General features: G+C 34.4%; 7 protein-coding genes and 1 non-coding gene across 8 annotated transcripts; 4 read left to right on the top strand and 4 right to left on the bottom strand.

The window, feature by feature from the left end:
• Positions 1–17: 17 nt before the first annotated feature.
• WICANDRAFT_60383 (uncharacterized protein) lies at positions 18–559 on the bottom strand (the record flags this gene model as incomplete). Its single annotated transcript, XM_019182981.1, has 2 exons — positions 18–30; positions 87–559. The coding sequence occupies 2 exons, from the start codon at positions 557–559 to the stop codon at positions 18–20; spliced, it is 486 nt and encodes a 161-aa protein (XP_019041526.1).
• Positions 560–655: 96 nt separating this feature from the next.
• Positions 656–726, bottom strand: WICANDRAFT_t11. The gene has a single exon. It is a non-coding gene; the product is annotated as a tRNA-Gly (tRNA).
• A 527-nt stretch (positions 727–1253) lies between these two features.
• Positions 1254–4456, top strand: MTR4 (ATP-dependent RNA helicase MTR4; the record flags this gene model as incomplete). The annotated part of the gene is made up of 1 exon (XM_019182537.1): positions 1254–4456. One exon carries the CDS (start codon positions 1254–1256, stop codon positions 4452–4454), a length of 3201 nt encoding a protein of 1066 aa, XP_019041525.1.
• A 1790-nt stretch (positions 4457–6246) lies between these two features.
• PCK1 (phosphoenolpyruvate carboxykinase PCK1) lies at positions 6247–7872 on the top strand (the record flags this gene model as incomplete). Its single annotated transcript, XM_019181260.1, has 1 exon — positions 6247–7872. The coding sequence occupies one exon, from the start codon at positions 6247–6249 to the stop codon at positions 7870–7872; it is 1626 nt and encodes a 541-aa protein (XP_019041524.1).
• A 378-nt stretch (positions 7873–8250) lies between these two features.
• Positions 8251–9471, bottom strand: RRD1 (peptidylprolyl isomerase RRD1; the record flags this gene model as incomplete). Its single annotated transcript, XM_019180753.1, has 1 exon — positions 8251–9471. A coding segment is annotated over one exon (1221 nt), but the record flags the coding sequence as incomplete, so codon positions are not given.
• A 403-nt stretch (positions 9472–9874) lies between these two features.
• On the top strand, positions 9875–11233 carry IMP21 (Imp21p; the record flags this gene model as incomplete). Its single annotated transcript, XM_019184395.1, has 1 exon — positions 9875–11233. One exon carries the CDS (start codon positions 9875–9877, stop codon positions 11231–11233), a length of 1359 nt encoding a protein of 452 aa, XP_019041522.1.
• Positions 11234–13552: 2319 nt separating this feature from the next.
• On the top strand, positions 13553–15399 carry GUT2 (glycerol-3-phosphate dehydrogenase). Its single transcript, XM_019186122.1, has one exon. The coding sequence runs from the start codon at positions 13634–13636 to the stop codon at positions 15146–15148; it is 1515 nt and encodes a 504-aa protein (XP_019041521.1). The 5' UTR covers positions 13553–13633; the 3' UTR covers positions 15149–15399.
• Positions 15400–15670: 271 nt separating this feature from the next.
• On the bottom strand, positions 15671–16195 carry WICANDRAFT_76488 (uncharacterized protein; the record flags this gene model as incomplete). Its single annotated transcript, XM_019184394.1, has 1 exon — positions 15671–16195. One exon carries the CDS (start codon positions 16193–16195, stop codon positions 15671–15673), a length of 525 nt encoding a protein of 174 aa, XP_019041520.1.
• Between the last annotated feature and the right edge of the window lie 411 nt (positions 16196–16606).

Below are 16606 nucleotides of genomic sequence, written 5' to 3'. Positions count from 1 at the left end.
AAACTTCTTGATTTGCATCATTGTTTGTTCCTTGGCCGAAAAGTTTAAACCAAGATTTTAGTCCTTCAATCTCAGATGGTGTTAACAGTCTCACAATATCTAGTGTAAAACTATAAGCCAATTTGGGTTTTTCAAAATGTCTTTCAATCTTTCTTGGTATCTTAATGGCTGGCAAGATTCTAAATAAAATATCTTCAATATTGATATAATTTGTTTCAACATGTAGATCTCTTAATTCACCACCTTTGAAGAATTTCTCGAAAACATCCTGTTTCTTGAAAATATTATTAAAAGCTTTTTCAAAATTGCCATTTAAAAAATCAGTCCAAGGAAATGATTTGTATAGAACCTCATTTCTTTCAAATCCTTTATCCCATGTTGCCCAGTTCTTGTAATTCAAATCATTCATAAAGTCCACCTCATCAGCAAAAAGAGTTGTGAAACACAAAGCTAACCATTGAAGTAACTCTTTGTTGTGTATTTCAACTGGCCCATCACCAACAATTGTATGAAAAAGAATTTTTGCCCTTTTTCCATCAAGTTGATTTAATAAGTCCATGATCTCAAAACCACCATGAATAGTCATCATTTTTAATTTTTCAACACTAACTCTATTCTTAAAATGAGCCTTTTGGATCAAAAAAATAAAAAAAAATGCGCAAGCCCGGAGTCGAACCGGGGGCTCAAAGATGGCAACTTTGAATTTTACCGCTAAACCACTTGCGCTTTTCGTTCAGTTTGTGAAGCTGTTGTGGCCACACACTTAGTCTAAATTACGTAATCTCTTAGTAATATAAAATTAGTTAAACTTTTAATATATTCATCATACAACAGATTTATTCAGTCATAAAGATAAAGTTCCAGCTTAAAAACTCTTAAAATTACGTCTGTTAGCTTTGTTTTAGCAAATTAAGGCAATTTTGAATTTGAAAAAACATTTGTTGTAAATTATTGACCTAACACTTTTTATTTTTACTTCAAAAATAAGTAAATATCAGTAGAAAAAAATTTTCAATCCTTTAAACTCGTTTTTTATAATAATTACAAGATTTCAAATAGTATGGCTTGAATTACAGATCTTTTGAAGCAAATATAGGTGTTTTAAATGATGTTTAGTAACTTCAAGATGAGGTAGTGGGCCTACCGGATATAATTTTCATGGATAAGAATTTTTTTTTACTGAAAACAAAACATCAAATTATTTTAAAAACCTGTTTCATCAACAGATTTGAATTGTATTATTCTTTAGAAAGATGGATGGGGATGATTTATTTGACGTCTTCGATGAGAAGCCCAGTCTTCCGCCACAACTTCCAGCAAAGAAGGAATCAGATGAGAAACCTTCAGACACTTCTAAAGTTGAATTAGTTGAAGATGAAGATTCTTCAAAGAAAAGACCAGCTTCACCAGTTGCCAATGATGAACAAAAAAAAGCCAAAAAGGAAAAGAAATTAGTTGATAAGAAGGAAAAATCAGAAGTTGTTCCACTTGTTGCAGATTCTTTTGAACAAGAAGCTTCAAGAGAAGTTAAGGCATCAAGTGGGTTAATGCCAAAGACAGATCAAGATGGTAAAGTTAAACTATCACATCAAGTTAGACATCAAGTTGCTGTTCCAGCTGGATATCCATACAAGCCAATTGGTGAACATAAAAGAGAGAATGAAGCTCGTACATATCCTTTCACTTTAGATCCTTTCCAAGATACCGCTATTTCATGTATTGATAGAAGTGAAAGTGTTTTAGTTTCTGCTCATACATCTGCTGGTAAAACAGTTGTTGCTGAATATGCTATTGCTCAATCATTAGGTGAAAAGCAAAGAGTCATTTATACTTCACCAATCAAGGCGTTATCAAATCAAAAATATCGTGAATTATTAGCAGAATTTGGTGATGTTGGTTTAATGACTGGTGATGTTACTATTAATCCAGATGCTGGTTGTTTAGTCATGACTACTGAAATTTTAAGATCTATGTTGTATAGAGGTTCAGAAGTTATGAGAGAAGTTGCATGGGTTATTTTTGATGAAGTTCATTATATGAGAGACAAAGAACGTGGTGTTGTTTGGGAAGAAACCATTATTTTATTGCCAGATAAGGTTCATTATGTTTTCTTATCAGCTACTATTCCAAATGCTATGGAATTTGCTGAATGGATTTGTAAGATTCATTCACAGCCATGTCATGTTGTTTATACAGATTTCCGTCCAACTCCATTACAACATTATCTTTTCCCAGCAAATGGTGATGGTATTCATTTAGTTGTTGATGAAAAATCCACATTTAGAGAAGAAAATTTCCAAAAAGCTATGGCTTCCATTAGTGACAAACAAGGTGATGATCCATCTGCAATTGATAAAACAAGAGGTAAAAAAGGTCAAACTTTTAAAGGTGGTAATAAAGATGGTAAATCAGATATCTACAAGATTGTTAAAATGATTTGGGTTAAAAAATATAACCCAGTTATTGTTTTCTCATTTAGTAAAAGGGATTGTGAATCTTTAGCATTGAAAATGAGTAAATTAGATTTCAATACAGAGGAAGAAAGAGATACATTAACCAAGATTTTCAATAATGCTGTTGATGTTTTACCAGAATCCGATAGAGAATTACCACAAATCAAACATATCTTACCATTACTAAGACGTGGTATTGGTATTCATCATTCAGGTTTATTGCCAATTTTAAAAGAAATTATTGAAATTTTATTTCAAGAAGGTTTATTAAAAGTTTTATTTGCCACTGAAACTTTCTCAATTGGGTTGAATATGCCTGCTAAAACTGTTGTTTTCACATCTGTTAGAAAATGGGATGGTAAAGGATTCCGTTGGGTTTCTGGTGGTGAATATATTCAAATGTCTGGTCGTGCAGGTCGTCGTGGGTTAGATGATCGTGGTATTGTTATTATGATGATTGATGAAAAAATGGAACCACAAGTTGCTAAAGGGATGGTTAAAGGTGAAGCTGATAGATTAGATTCCGCGTTCCATCTTGGTTATAATATGATTTTAAATTTGATGAGAGTTGAAGGTATTTCACCAGAGTTTATGTTGGAACATTCATTTTATCAATTTCAAAATGCTGCATCAGTTCCAGTTTTAGAGAAGAAATTATATGAGATTGAAGAAAACTTGAAAACAATTACAATTGAAGATGAAAGTACTGTTCGTGAATATTATGATTTAAGAAAACAATTGGATGTTTATAATGAAGATGTTCGTCATATTATAACACACCCTGCACATATCTTGACATTTTTACAAGGTGGTAGATTAATTAAAGTGAAAATTGGAGAATTTGATTATGATTGGGGTGTTGTTGTTGATTTCCAAAAAAGACAAAATAAACGTAATAAGAGTGAAACTTATACAGATCATCAATCATATATTGTTAATGTTTTGGTGAATACAATGTTTGCAGACTCTCCAACCAATTTGATTAAACCATTCCAACCAAACTTCCCAGAAGGTATTAGACCAGCAAAAGATGGTGAAAAAACCAAGAATGAAATTTTACCTATAACTTTAGATTCAATTAGTGCTGTGGGTAATTTGAGATTATATTTACCAAAAGATATGAAATCTAATCAACAAAAGGAAACAGTTTCCAAGAGTCTTGTTGAAGTTAAGCGTCGTTTCCCAGATGAGATTCCATTATTAGATCCAGTTGAAAATATGAAGATTGAAGATACAGATTTCAAGACATTATTGAAGAAAATCGAAGTTTTAGAATCCAAATTATATTCAAATCCATTATCATTATCACCAAGATTGAAAACTTTATATGAACAATATAGTTCCAAGATTGCACTAACAAATGATGCTAAATCTATTAAAGATAAGATTTTAGAAGCTCAAGCAGTGATTCAATTAGATGATTTAAGACATCGTAAAAGAGTTTTACGTCGTTTAGGTTTCACCACAGCTTCAGATGTTATTGAATTGAAAGGACGTGTTGCATGTGAGATTAGTACAGGTGATGAATTATTGTTAACAGAAATGATTTTTGATGGTAATTTTAATGAAATAACACCAGAACAAAGTGCAGCATTATTATCATGTTTTGTTTTCCAAGAAAGATCAAAGGAAACACCAAGATTAAAACCAGAATTAGCAGAACCTTTAAAACAAATGCAAGAAATGGCTAGTAAAATTGCTAAAATTTCCAAAGAATCCAAGATTGAAATTGTGGAGAAGGATTATATTGAATCTTTTAGACCAGAATTGATGGAGATTGTTTATTCATGGTGTAAAGGTGCAACATTTACACAAATTTGTAAAATGACTGATGTTTATGAAGGTAGTTTGATTAGAATGTTTAAAAGATTAGAAGAAATGTTGAGACAAATGGTTGTTGCTGCAAAGACTATTGGTAATGTTGCATTAGAAGAAAAGATGGAAAAGGCTATTGAATTGGTTCATAGAGATATTGTTAGTGCTGGTTCTCTATATTTGTGATCATTGTTGTATAGATATGTACATGTATTTTTATTTGAGTATTGATGTAGAACAGAGTCAAAGTTGAAGTGTACCATATCCTGGTGTTTAACGGATCTGGATTCTTTGATAGGAAACTAGGTTGAATAAGGGTGCAGCAGGATACAATGTGCACACTAAAAGAAAGTTTTGCTTGACACAATTATAGTTAAAGTTGAGTCTTGCTGGTTTTGATCAGTTGATAATTTACATGGTTCACTCGACAAGATGGGAGGCTAGAGCACCCCTTTGACTTCTCTTCTATGATCTTTATTTATGCACTGGCTTTAAGAACAACGCACCAAGAAATTAGAATCCATAGCTCATGTTTGACATGTACTGTTCCACTTTTAGTTGTAATAAGCGTGGGGTCCAGAAAATTTAGACTGGAAAACAAAATCTGGGGTTGAAATTTAATCTGATGGAAATTGATTACATTTGATTTAACCTAAACAGCAATTAAGTTCATCCCTGAACAACTTTAGACCGGCATAGATCATGTTGTGTTTAGTTGAGGATGATCTCATGTTTTCCATGTAGCAATTTGAGAGTATGGAACGGTAATAGCTAGTAGCAAAGAAATGGAGAAGGCGATTATGAGAAGAATAGAAGAACCAAATTGAAGTATTTCCCTCAGAAAGGAAATTTACACAATCAAAAGCTATGGGATTCTAGTTTTAAGTAGCGTAGTTCAACCTCTCAATTAACCATAGCTTCACCAATAATAGCCTGAGCTATCCTGTTCTTCACCTGTATCGACGTAATGGACTTCTGCTTTTGCGACAACGGTGAGCATCGATCGCTTCTGATATCACTTTCTCCTGCCTCACGTACTGCTCCGGTGCCAGTTCCTATGGCCATCCGACATCACCCACCCCACGATACAAAGCTGTGAATTTGACGCCAAAGTGTTGATTTGGATTTTGTTCCCATTTCTCCAGAAGCGTTAGGCACACGCCCTCAAACGTCATCTTGAAAGGCCCAATTGGCAGTTCAATTTAACATGATCTCAAGAAACTAGATGGGCTCATGGCCGGATAGGTCAGTGGCCCAAGTATCCTCATAGTGACTGAAGTACCATTGAGTCACCCCATAAATCAGCCCTATTACTGGCTGTTAATTTCATCTTCTCTATGCTCTTTGTGCGCGTACCAGGGATGAATCGAGTTCGGAGTCAAGAGCGCGGTACACCCACGCTCGCCAGCTGAAAATCTGGGGTAGAGCTTCTGGAGCAAGTGCCCTTCGTGGAGGATTTTCTGGCTTGCAAACGTCGTAAAGGCCTACTAAAAAATGGAGTATATAGAGAATAACCTTATCTAACTACCCAATATACAAGTTATATAGATATCTTTACTTAAGTAGCCTATAATCACCACTCTAACTACCCCAAAACTGGCACAATTTTTTTCCTGCCATCTTTGCAGCATTTTCCGGTACGTGCCACATGCGCGCCTTTGAACCCAAACCAATTCCTAACTCATCCGGGGAATTAAGCACACAAAATTGAAACAAAAAAGCTGCTGTAGCTAAAAGATATATCCCTTTCGTTCATGATGATAATTCCTAGTTTTTTGTATAAATAGAGGTCGATTCCCTCTTCTAATCCAATCCCAATCTGAAATAAATGTTTTATTCTTTGAAGAACTACTCAACTGTTTATGGTAATTTAACATCAAGACAACTATACTATAACATCAAAGCTAGTCTTCAATTACAATCAAATTACAAACTATTTTATTCAATATTCAAATACAATTACACTACATCCACAAAAATGTCTCCTTCAAAAGTTTATGATAACAGCGAAGCTGCTTTAATTGACAAGCTAAATCTTCATGAAGATGTTATTCTTCGTCACAATGCTTCAATTCCAACTTTATATGAAGATGGTTTACTAGAGAAGAAAACTGCTATTTCATCATCTGGTGCTTTAATGGCTTACTCTGGTAAGAAAACTGGTAGATCTCCAAAAGATAAAAGAATTGTTGATGAAGAATCCTCATCTGATAAAATATGGTGGGGTCCAGTTAACAAGAAAGTTTCTGAACAAACTTGGAAAATTTCAAAAGAAAGAGCTGCTGATTACTTGAGAACTAGAGAAAAAGTTTACGTTGTTGATGCTTATGCTGGTTGGGATCCAAAATACAGATTAAAGATTAGAGTTGTTTGTGCAAGAGCTTACCATGCTTTATTTATGAGAAATATGTTGATTAGACCAACTGAAGAAGAATTGGCAAACTTTGGTGAACCAGATTTCACCATCTGGAATGCTGGTCAATTCCCTGCTAATATCTATACTCAAGGTATGTCTTCTCCAACTTCTGTTGAAATCAATTTCAAATCAATGGAAATGGTTATTTTGGGTACTGAATATGCTGGTGAAATGAAGAAAGGTATCTTCACCGTTATGTTTTATTTGATGCCTGTCAATTACAATGTTTTAACTTTACATTCATCTGCTAACCAAGGTATTCAAAACAAAGATGTTACTTTATTCTTTGGTTTATCAGGTACTGGTAAAACCACTTTAAGTGCTGATCCAAACCGTTTATTAATCGGTGATGATGAACATTGTTGGTCAGATCAAGGTGTTTTCAACATTGAAGGTGGTTGTTACGCTAAATGTTTAGGTTTATCTGGTGAAAAAGAACCTGAAATTTTCAATGCTATTAAATTTGGCTCAGTCTTGGAAAATGTTGTTTATGATGAAGAAACAAGAGTTGTTGATTATGATGATGCCACTATTACTGAAAACACTAGATGTGCTTATCCAATTGAATACATTCCAAGTGCTAAAATCCCATGTTTTGCAAACAGTCATCCAAAAAACATTGTTTTATTAACTTGTGATGCTAGTGGTGTTTTACCTCCAGTTTCTAAATTAACAAATGCTCAAGTTATGTATCATTTCATCTCTGGTTACACTTCTAAAATGGCTGGTACTGAAGAAGGTGTTACTGAACCAGAAGCTACATTCTCTGCTTGTTTTGGTCAACCATTCTTGGCTTTACACCCAATGAAATATGCTCAAATGTTGTCTGATAAGATGTCTGAACATAAAGCTTCAGCCTATTTATTAAACACTGGCTGGACCGGTTCATCAGTTGCTAAAGGTGGTAAACGTTGTCCATTGAAATACACTAGAGCTATCTTGGATGCTATTCACAATGGTACTTTAGCTAATGCCTCATATGAAAGCTTACCAGTCTTTGGTTTGAATATTCCAACTGAAGTTCCAGGTGTTCCAAAAGAAATTTTGAATCCATCAAAAGCTTGGGTTGAAGGTACTTCTAAATACGAAGGTGAAGTTAAAAAATTAGCTTCATTATTCAAAGAAAACTTCAAGATTTACTCTTCAGAAGCTACTCAAGAAGTTATTGCTGCAGGTCCAACTTTATAAGTTGTATGACTTAATTCATCATTTAAATTTTGGGTCTTTTTTTTAATAATAATTTGGTGTTTTTTATTTTTGCATGCTTGTGTTCTTTTGAGATTATCAGTGATGATCTTCTTGTTTATTATTTAGTGTAAATTGGTTACATTATTTCAATACTATATCATTTAAGGGTTTAAAAAATCATGTATTAACGCGAAGTAGCTAATGTTTTCTTGCCCATGGCGCTTTTGTAACTTCTTGTGAAGGCTTTGAATTTGTTGTATGATGATAATTAACTTGTGATGGATTATTAGCTGCCCATGGTGCACTTGTTGTTGGGATTCTTGAAGTGGCACCAGAATTTAGTTTTTCTTGCAATGATGGTGTGTCTTTCTTTGACTTCCAAGGTGCAGTTACAATTGGAACTTGATGATATTGATGTGATGAAGATGATATTTTATCCTTCCATTCATCATTTGAATAATTTGTCTTTTCCGATAAATTTTCCTCACTTGTATGAACAGGTAATGGTGTATTGTTTTTCAATGATCTCCATGGGAATAAAACATTACCAAAATAAAAATGTTGAACAACAGGAAACTTGTTGACGACTTCAACTGAGTACATTTTTAACATCCCTTTTAATATCTTTTCCCAACTTTTAACATTGGAAATATCATAAAGAATTGGAGAATGTTCGAAAAATGCACCTTTTTTAACTTTATAAATAAATGCAATCGAATTGAAATATAAATTCTTGGTACTGTATTGGTAAACAACTGATTTATTGTTAACCATTTTTGGTGAAACAGTTGGGTAATGTTTTGCAGATGATGCAGATGATGATGAATTGTTCAAGAATTGTGAAGATCCCAATATATAAGAAATATGGAAATGATCATCAAGCCCCCAAACACCATGACTCCCTGCAGGCTCTAAAGTGTACAAAGTTATCAACTTTCTAACCAAATCATAATATCTGCCAAATATTATAAGGAAATCATAACCATCAATCTCATCTTGGTTCAAAACATTAGTTTTCCATAATCCTGTAATGAATGCCAAGAAATTCAATTCATGTCCAGTACCATAATCTAATCTTTCTTTGGACCCAAATGCATTGATGATATACCATTTCAACTCATTTAAAAACCCTTGAGGATTTGGTAATTTGTAATATGGACCAATCAACAACCGCTCCAACATTTCATCAATTTGATCTTCTAATTTTGAATGCCATTCTCTACATGCTAAATTCCCATATCTTCTTGGACCTTCCAATGGGGGTACATGATCTATTAAAACTGACATTTCATGGAAAAGGTCTAATAATGATTTGATGTATGGCTTCTCTTTTAAAACTTTTTGTAAAAAAGTTGAATCTGTACTTGAATCTTGATCAAACATGGGTACTGGAGCATGGAGGTCATGTGAATATTGATCAATTTCTTGTTGTGTGTATAAAAGTTCTTTACTCAGCACACCATTCGGGACCTCTTTATTTTCAACAAGCTGTACTATTGTAGTCAATGATTTCTGTAGTTCATATAATGCAATTGATGATTGGAATAGATGTAAACCTTGCGAGTCATGAATTCTTTTAACAGGTTCACTATAGTCGAAATGATCAGGTTGTGTAATCTCTTGGGGTGTCATAATTGAGTCCTATAGCCAGCAATAAACTATGAAACTGATGATAAACTGAAGTTCTTTCACACGATATTACAAGTTCATTATTCAATTATTACCACTGTTTGGATATTTTGGATCAAACACATTCGCGAAATGACGTTGTCTGGGTAATGGCAATTTCTGTGTCCCCTGTTCAAAAATTTCCATAGTGTCATTTTTTTTGAGTACGAGGAGCAGTTAAGAAGGAAACCACAAAAAGATTAAAGGCTTTCGTTGGACCCTGTTACAACGTTAATTGATCAAATAAGAGCGCCGGTGAACTGATTTGATAATACGTTGAGTGTCCATAGCCCATACCATTCTATCAAGAGAAATACAGAGAATACGTTGATTAATGTCCCTAGAAGCAGCATTAGCAGAAGAATCCAGCTCAGTGTTGAAAAGGTTGGATCCTAGACAGACTAATGTCTCCAGAGTGCGTAATGCAAATGATCGTTCACTATCACCTCATAGTCAATTGAGGTCAACTTCAAGAGGTAGGGACCGTGGTAGATCAAGTTCTCGTCGTGCCACTTCAAGAGCAAGATCACAAGGGGAAGATGTAAACTACAAATGGTCAATTTTATTTCATGATCCTTCAGAAAGATTTGTTAATTTAGAAAAACCAAAGAATCGTGGTAAAAATGATATAAATTCTGATGACGAAGATGTTGATGAAGATGATATTAGTGAAGAAGAACAACTTAGTGATGAGGAGGACGATTTTGATTATGATCTGAATGATTTAAAAATGCCCAATTATCGCCTGTCAATTAATGAGTACTTCAAAGGAAGATCTGCAACATCTAATAATAGTTCTAATGCGGCGGCCAAAGGTCCATCAACAGCCACCAAGTTGGTTAATAGTGTTGCTAAGAATTTACATTTAACTACACATGAAGACCAACACATAAAGAAAGAGGGTGAAAAATTAGAACAGTTGAGTGAAGTATTAGCATTGGAGAAAGGTTTACAAGATGCAAAGAGTTTGGGGAACAAAGTTCCAAAAGAAACCATTGCTGAAGTTTCCAAAAGACTAAATGATATTGGATTTGAAGGTGAAAGACTGTCAGTGAATGACTTGGTTGAGCTAGAGAATGCTAAAGATTCCAAATATGAAGAATATAAAAAGACTTTGATTGATGAATCTAAACTATCAGAAGTTGATGCTCAAGACGATGATGAGGCTGTGCCTCCAAAGGAAGAAAGAATTAAAGAATCAGAGATTGATGTCAATGAAGAAAATTTAAGAGTTTCAAGAACTATGACCCTTGGGAGATTTTTCACTAAAGGTTTAAGAAATGATTCAATAGCTTCTTATTTACTATACATGGATCTATCACCAGAATCAGTCAATTCATTACAATATACACTCGGTGCAGTTGTTAAATCTGGTGATGTTTTATACATTATCAATTCTGTCAATGATGAAGATGATATTGAATTTTACAAGAGACAATCTCAAAGGTTGACTGATCTGATAAGAATTTATTTGAATCTGATTCAAGATCCAAAATTCAAGTTACATGTTGTTATTGAATCTCTGAATCAAACTTATCCAAAACATTTCTTGAATGAATTGATCAAATATTTAAAACCAAGATTATTGATTGTTTGTTATAAGTTAATCACATCTGAACTAAACAACTATATATCTAATGTTCCAATGATGATTGTCAAGAGAAGAGCAAAGAGAAGAAGATCTGCTGTTTAGAGAAAGTTTCACAAATATTAATATTGACATTTATGGGTACAAGTTTTTATGAGTATAATTTAGTGTACATGCAATTGATTTGCAATTATGGAGAAATCTTAACCTGTCAGGTTTTGTAGTTGTTTCAGAGTGCAGACTTTAATTGACAGGATCTGTAGGTATGACATTCGGATCAATTTAACGTCCTGGTTGAGTACACAAACTACGACAACTGATCAATTCAAACACCTACAGTCATTAAATAGCCACATTAAAATGAACTTATAGATCACTCAAAGCATCTTCATGAGTTAGTATTCAAAGTTCCAGTTCACTTGACAAATTTTCAAATGGACATGAATTAACTAGGTATCGACTTCCTACACCAATCAAAACCAACCTTTTTCTACCACTTTGAAATATTTTTGTCTTCTGTCCCCTGGAAACAAACAACAGTTATGCCGGTAGAACAGATCCCCCAGACCTGATTATCAACCCTAAAGTATGTCGTAAATTGGAAGGACTGTGCTCCCGGGTGGGCGACGAGCAGCTCGTCCTTGTTGGACATCTAGGCAGGCTAAAGCTCAGAGAGCTTTTCTAGACTGCAGGAAGCCCAGGCTGAGGGCGACTCCGGAAGAACAAGATGGTATAAAAGGAGCACTGGAGGGGATTCGGATGAATACAAAACACAACGTTCATGAAGTTTTTAAAAAGAAGTCAATTATGAATCTGTGAATTGATTGATTCATACCTTGAGCTAGCACATTTGAAATTGGATCACAGCCTATTTTGGATATTCACTAACGAGCTGTAATTAAAGGGGTTATTCAACTGTACAATTCATGGTAATTCAACCTCCCCAGATGCCTTGTTATAGGCTAAAAAATCAAGGTGATTGAAGGAGTCCTTGTATATGTCCCAGCTTTTTCGCCAGCTTTTCGAGAGTGGTTGTCTTTTTTTAGCCTATTGTTTTTAAAGTTGACTGGGGTGCTTCCTTCTTGTGCAGATATTTGTCCTTGTGCAAAATTCACTTCTTTGCAACCACCCAATCAGAAAGCTTTGCTCAACAGAAACACAGCACACAGTAAAAGTTTGCACTGTTCCAGTAGATAAGGACATTTTAAAAAGAGTCGATTCCATGCAAACAAGGCAGCAAAAGTAGCCTATGAGCTGATTGTGGATGGGTTTGTGTACTTTGTCTTTCCGAATCGTTTATGACAAATAGCCGACAACGAGATGAGAAGAAATGATCTTCAGATCATGGCTACAATCTTCGATGCCAGCACTCTCTCTCGAATAACAAAGCCCAGATGGACATCACACATTTCAAGTGGTGGTTGTTGAAACACTACAACAACTTAGAACTTACTACAACCACGGCTAGCTCAGATTATTCTCAATCAGCTCACTCAACGCGTAGCCTGTTCTTTGCCATAGAATGTCCTCAGGCTCATATGCAAAAGTTCCAGTTTGTATGGCTTCATGTAACAATCTGGAGAGACAAATTGGAGCTTTTGTGGAGACTGCATGCCCCCAGCGAGGCTACGCTGGCTGGAGCTCTGCCTGTGTGCTCCGGGTTCGGGGCAAGCCTACACGACGCTGGGAAGTTGAGCTCACCAGCCTACGAGCTCAGCAACCACTAGATAAGCTTGTTGGTACTGACTCACCATGAGGTGCCAGTCGGAGGATCGAGAACCATTGAAACAGGACAAATAAGCTAGCAACATAAAGAGAATTGCTACTACAATTCCCATTCAAGTACCACTCGCACGGTGCTTCTGCTTCCCTCTGCCTACGCTCAGCGCAGCCTGAGCCCGTCTATTGTCCACTTTCCAGTGAAAATTTTTTTTTCCTTCTCTCGGTGACTTTTTCTTTCTTTTCGGTGTTTTTGTCCACAGAAACAAGAATGAGATTTTCAACTTTCTGATCATCAAATTTGACAAAATTTCGAGCACGCTTCATCACAACAATAAAGTATAAATATTCCCTTGAATTCCCTTTTGCAAAATAACCCCTGTTCTAAAGTTGGCTTCTCCCTTCTTGCTCTGAACAAAGCTATACACTTTCCATACATTCATATAAACAATGTCCTTTGCTTTCAAGAGATTGGCTTCAAAGCGCGCCTTGTTCACAACTTCAGCAATAGCAACAACTGCTATCTCTTCATACTATTTAACAAAACCTTCCTCAATCTTAGAAAATGAAGAAAGTTTACCACCATTAATCCAATCAAGACCAACTCCTCCAACAAGAGATGAATTGTTGAAAAAATTGGAAACTACTCCAAGTTTTGACGTTTTAATCATTGGTGGTGGTGCTACTGGTACTGGTTCCGCTGTTGATGCCGCTACAAGAGGTTTAAACGTTGCATTAGTTGAGAGAAACGATTTTGCAAGTGGTACTTCTTCAAAATCAACTAAAATGGCCCATGGTGGTGTTAGATATTTGGAAAAGGCTTTTTGGCAATTGTCAAAAGCTCAATTAGATTTGGTTATTGAAGCTTTGAATGAACGTAATAATATGATTAAAACTGCTCCTCATTTGGTTACAATCTTGCCTATTTTAATTCCAGTTTACACTTATTGGCAAGTTCCTTATTTCTATGTTGGTACTAAGATGTATGATTTATTTGCTGGAAGACAAAATTTAAGATCTTCATTCTTAATGGGTCCTTCCAAGACTTTAGCTGTTGCTCCACAATTGGATGGTAAAAATTTGAAAGCCGGTTTAGTTTATCATGATGGTTCTTTCAATGATTCAAGATTAAACTCTACCTTAGCTGTCACTGCTATTGAAAATGGTGCTACTGTGTTGAATTATGTTGATGTTACTCAATTGTTGAAAAAAGATGGTAAAGTTGTTGGTGCTTTAGCTAGAGATCGAGAAACTGGTAAAGAATACAAAATTAATGCTAAATCTGTTGTCAATGCTACTGGTCCTTATGCTGATGTTATCTTGGATATGGATAAAGATCCTCAAGGTTTTGCTCCAAAAGAAGTACAAAAACCAAAAATGGTTGTTCCTTCAGCAGGTGTTCATATTGTTTTACCAGATTATTATTGTCCAAAAGAATTGGGTATCTTGGATGCTAACACTTCAGATGGTCGTGTTATGTTTTTTTTACCATGGCAAGGAAAAGTTTTAGCTGGTACTACTGATGTTCCATTAGATAAAATCCCAGAAAACCCAACCCCAACTGAAGCTGATATTCAAGACATTTTACAAGAATTGCAACACTATATTAAATTCCCAGTTAGAAGAGAAGATGTTTTAAGTGCTTGGTCAGGTATCAGACCATTAGTTAAAGATCCAAGAGCTAAAGATTCAGGTTCTACACAAAATTTGGTTAGATCTCACTTATTATTTACTTCAGATACCGGTTTAGTTACTATTTCAGGTGGTAAATGGACTACTTATAGAGAAATGGCTGAAGAAACTATTAATGAAGTTGTTAGAAACCTTCAATTACCTGTTAAAAAATCAGTTACCAAAAATTTGATCTTGGCTGGTGGTGAAAACTATGATACCACTTTAGCTCCAAGATTGGCTCAAAAATATGGTATCACTGCTCCATTAGCTGAACATTTAGCTGCCAATTATGGTACTAGAGCTCCATTAATCTTGGAAATTTATAAACAAGATAAGACCAATCAATTACCTGTTGGTTTAGCTGCTTCAACTGATAACATTTCTTATGAACAATTCCAACACCCATTCAGTGTTGCTGAATTGAAATATTGTATTAAGTATGAATATATTAGAACTCCAGTTGATTTCTTGGCTAGAAGAACAAGATTAGCATTTTTAGATTCAAAAGCTGCTGCTCAATCAATTGATGGTGTTGTTAAAGTTTTAGGTGATGAATTGAATTGGGATTCTTCAAAGAGAAGTGAAGAAACTCAAAAAGCTAGTGAATTTATCAAGACTTTTAATTAATGATATGATAATTTTAATGGGTGGTGAAGACAAGATGAAAGAGATGATATAATATTCCCGTATTTATGAATGAACTATAAAAGACAAAGTTTTAATTGAAATCTTTTAAAATGAATAATAATAATAATAACAAAAAAAAAAATTTAAAAAGTACTATAAAAGGTGTTGTTTTCTTTGATGTTTTTCCTTCTTGTCACTTTTGGCTACAGTTCAATGATGGTTTTTTTTGGTTTGATTTCTAAAGTTGCATGGATGTTAGAGATGTTCAATATTTGTTTTTGTTAATGATTATAATGATGGTTTACATAATAGAATTGGAGGTCAAATATTAAAGAAACAAAATGATTATTAAATCAAAAAAGGTGGCAATAATTGGAGAAAGAAAAAGAATGGAACGTCTTATATAATAATTGTATATGATCATGATGTATTTGATGTTTTAGAAAGAGAAAAGTAATGTAGCTGATGATATAAAGCTTATACCTACAGCATATTATTCACTTGACTGATCATGTGTACAGCTTATATTAGTTTATTAACTTCAAAAGATTGATAATCACTTGGATTCATTGATAAATTTTCATAATTGTTGATCAAATAGTTAACATAAAACAATAACGATTTATCATTAGATTTAGCCTTTGAGTTGAAATTCCTTATAACAAATTTATTATGGCTTAACTCTTCAATTGATTGTATAGATGTTGAATGTTTTTTATCAATGGGTATTAAGAATTTATATGAATCATTATTGATATCAATTCTGAAAGTTTTTTGTTTACTATTTGAATTAATCAATTTGAAAGTTTTCAATATAGAGAGCTTATATATTAGGGATCTGATCTCTCCATCTCTTGAATCTGCTGGGTTTAGTTGTGGTTTCCTTTGGGCAGATCTTGATTTATTTGATTGAAGTGAACTAAGTGAAGCTGATGATGAACTATTACTTGAAAGATTATTGTCCTTTTGTGCACCTTTTTTGTTCTTGTTTTTGTTGTAGTATCTTCTTCTAGGGGTTGACTTGTTCTTTGGGGCTTGTTCACTCATTTTGAGTAGTATCTCTTATGGGTCTTTGATCTTGCAAAGCCATGTAAAAGATAGGTAAATTGATTCAATATGATTTTATTTGAAAAAGAAAATTCAGTCACGTGAATTGATTTTCTTGATAAGAGATTATGTAATTTTACTCTCGGTAAAACTGGTTGGTAGAAGCCGAGGCACAAACTCTTTGTAGTGATTGCTCTCTAGGCAGACCCTAGGCAAGCAGTAGGCAGACCGTAAGCCAAAGCTAGGCAGAGAACCTCTGCCCAGCACTCCCTTCCCAGATTGTGCCTAGGAACAAGTGTGATTTACTCCACATCAAAACCGCACTAAACCCATTTTGATGTCACTCTTTTGAACCTAAAAACAATGTCAAATTCGTTATTCAGCTCTGCTTGATCCATCTCCACTAAATAC

Source organism: Wickerhamomyces anomalus (assembly GCF_001661255.1).
Source record: "Wickerhamomyces anomalus NRRL Y-366-8 unplaced genomic scaffold WICANscaffold_1, whole genome shotgun sequence".
NCBI lineage: Eukaryota > Fungi > Ascomycota > Saccharomycetes > Phaffomycetales > Wickerhamomycetaceae > Hansenula > Hansenula anomala.
Note: the sequence above shows the minus strand (reverse complement) of the source record. Positions and strands in the feature narration are given on the sequence as shown.

Excerpts from the sequence above, each read along its gene's own strand:
- GUT2 (XM_019186122.1), top strand. The coding sequence starts at position 13,634 with ATGGCCCATGGTGGTGTTAGATATTTGGAAAAGGCTTTTTGGCAATTG.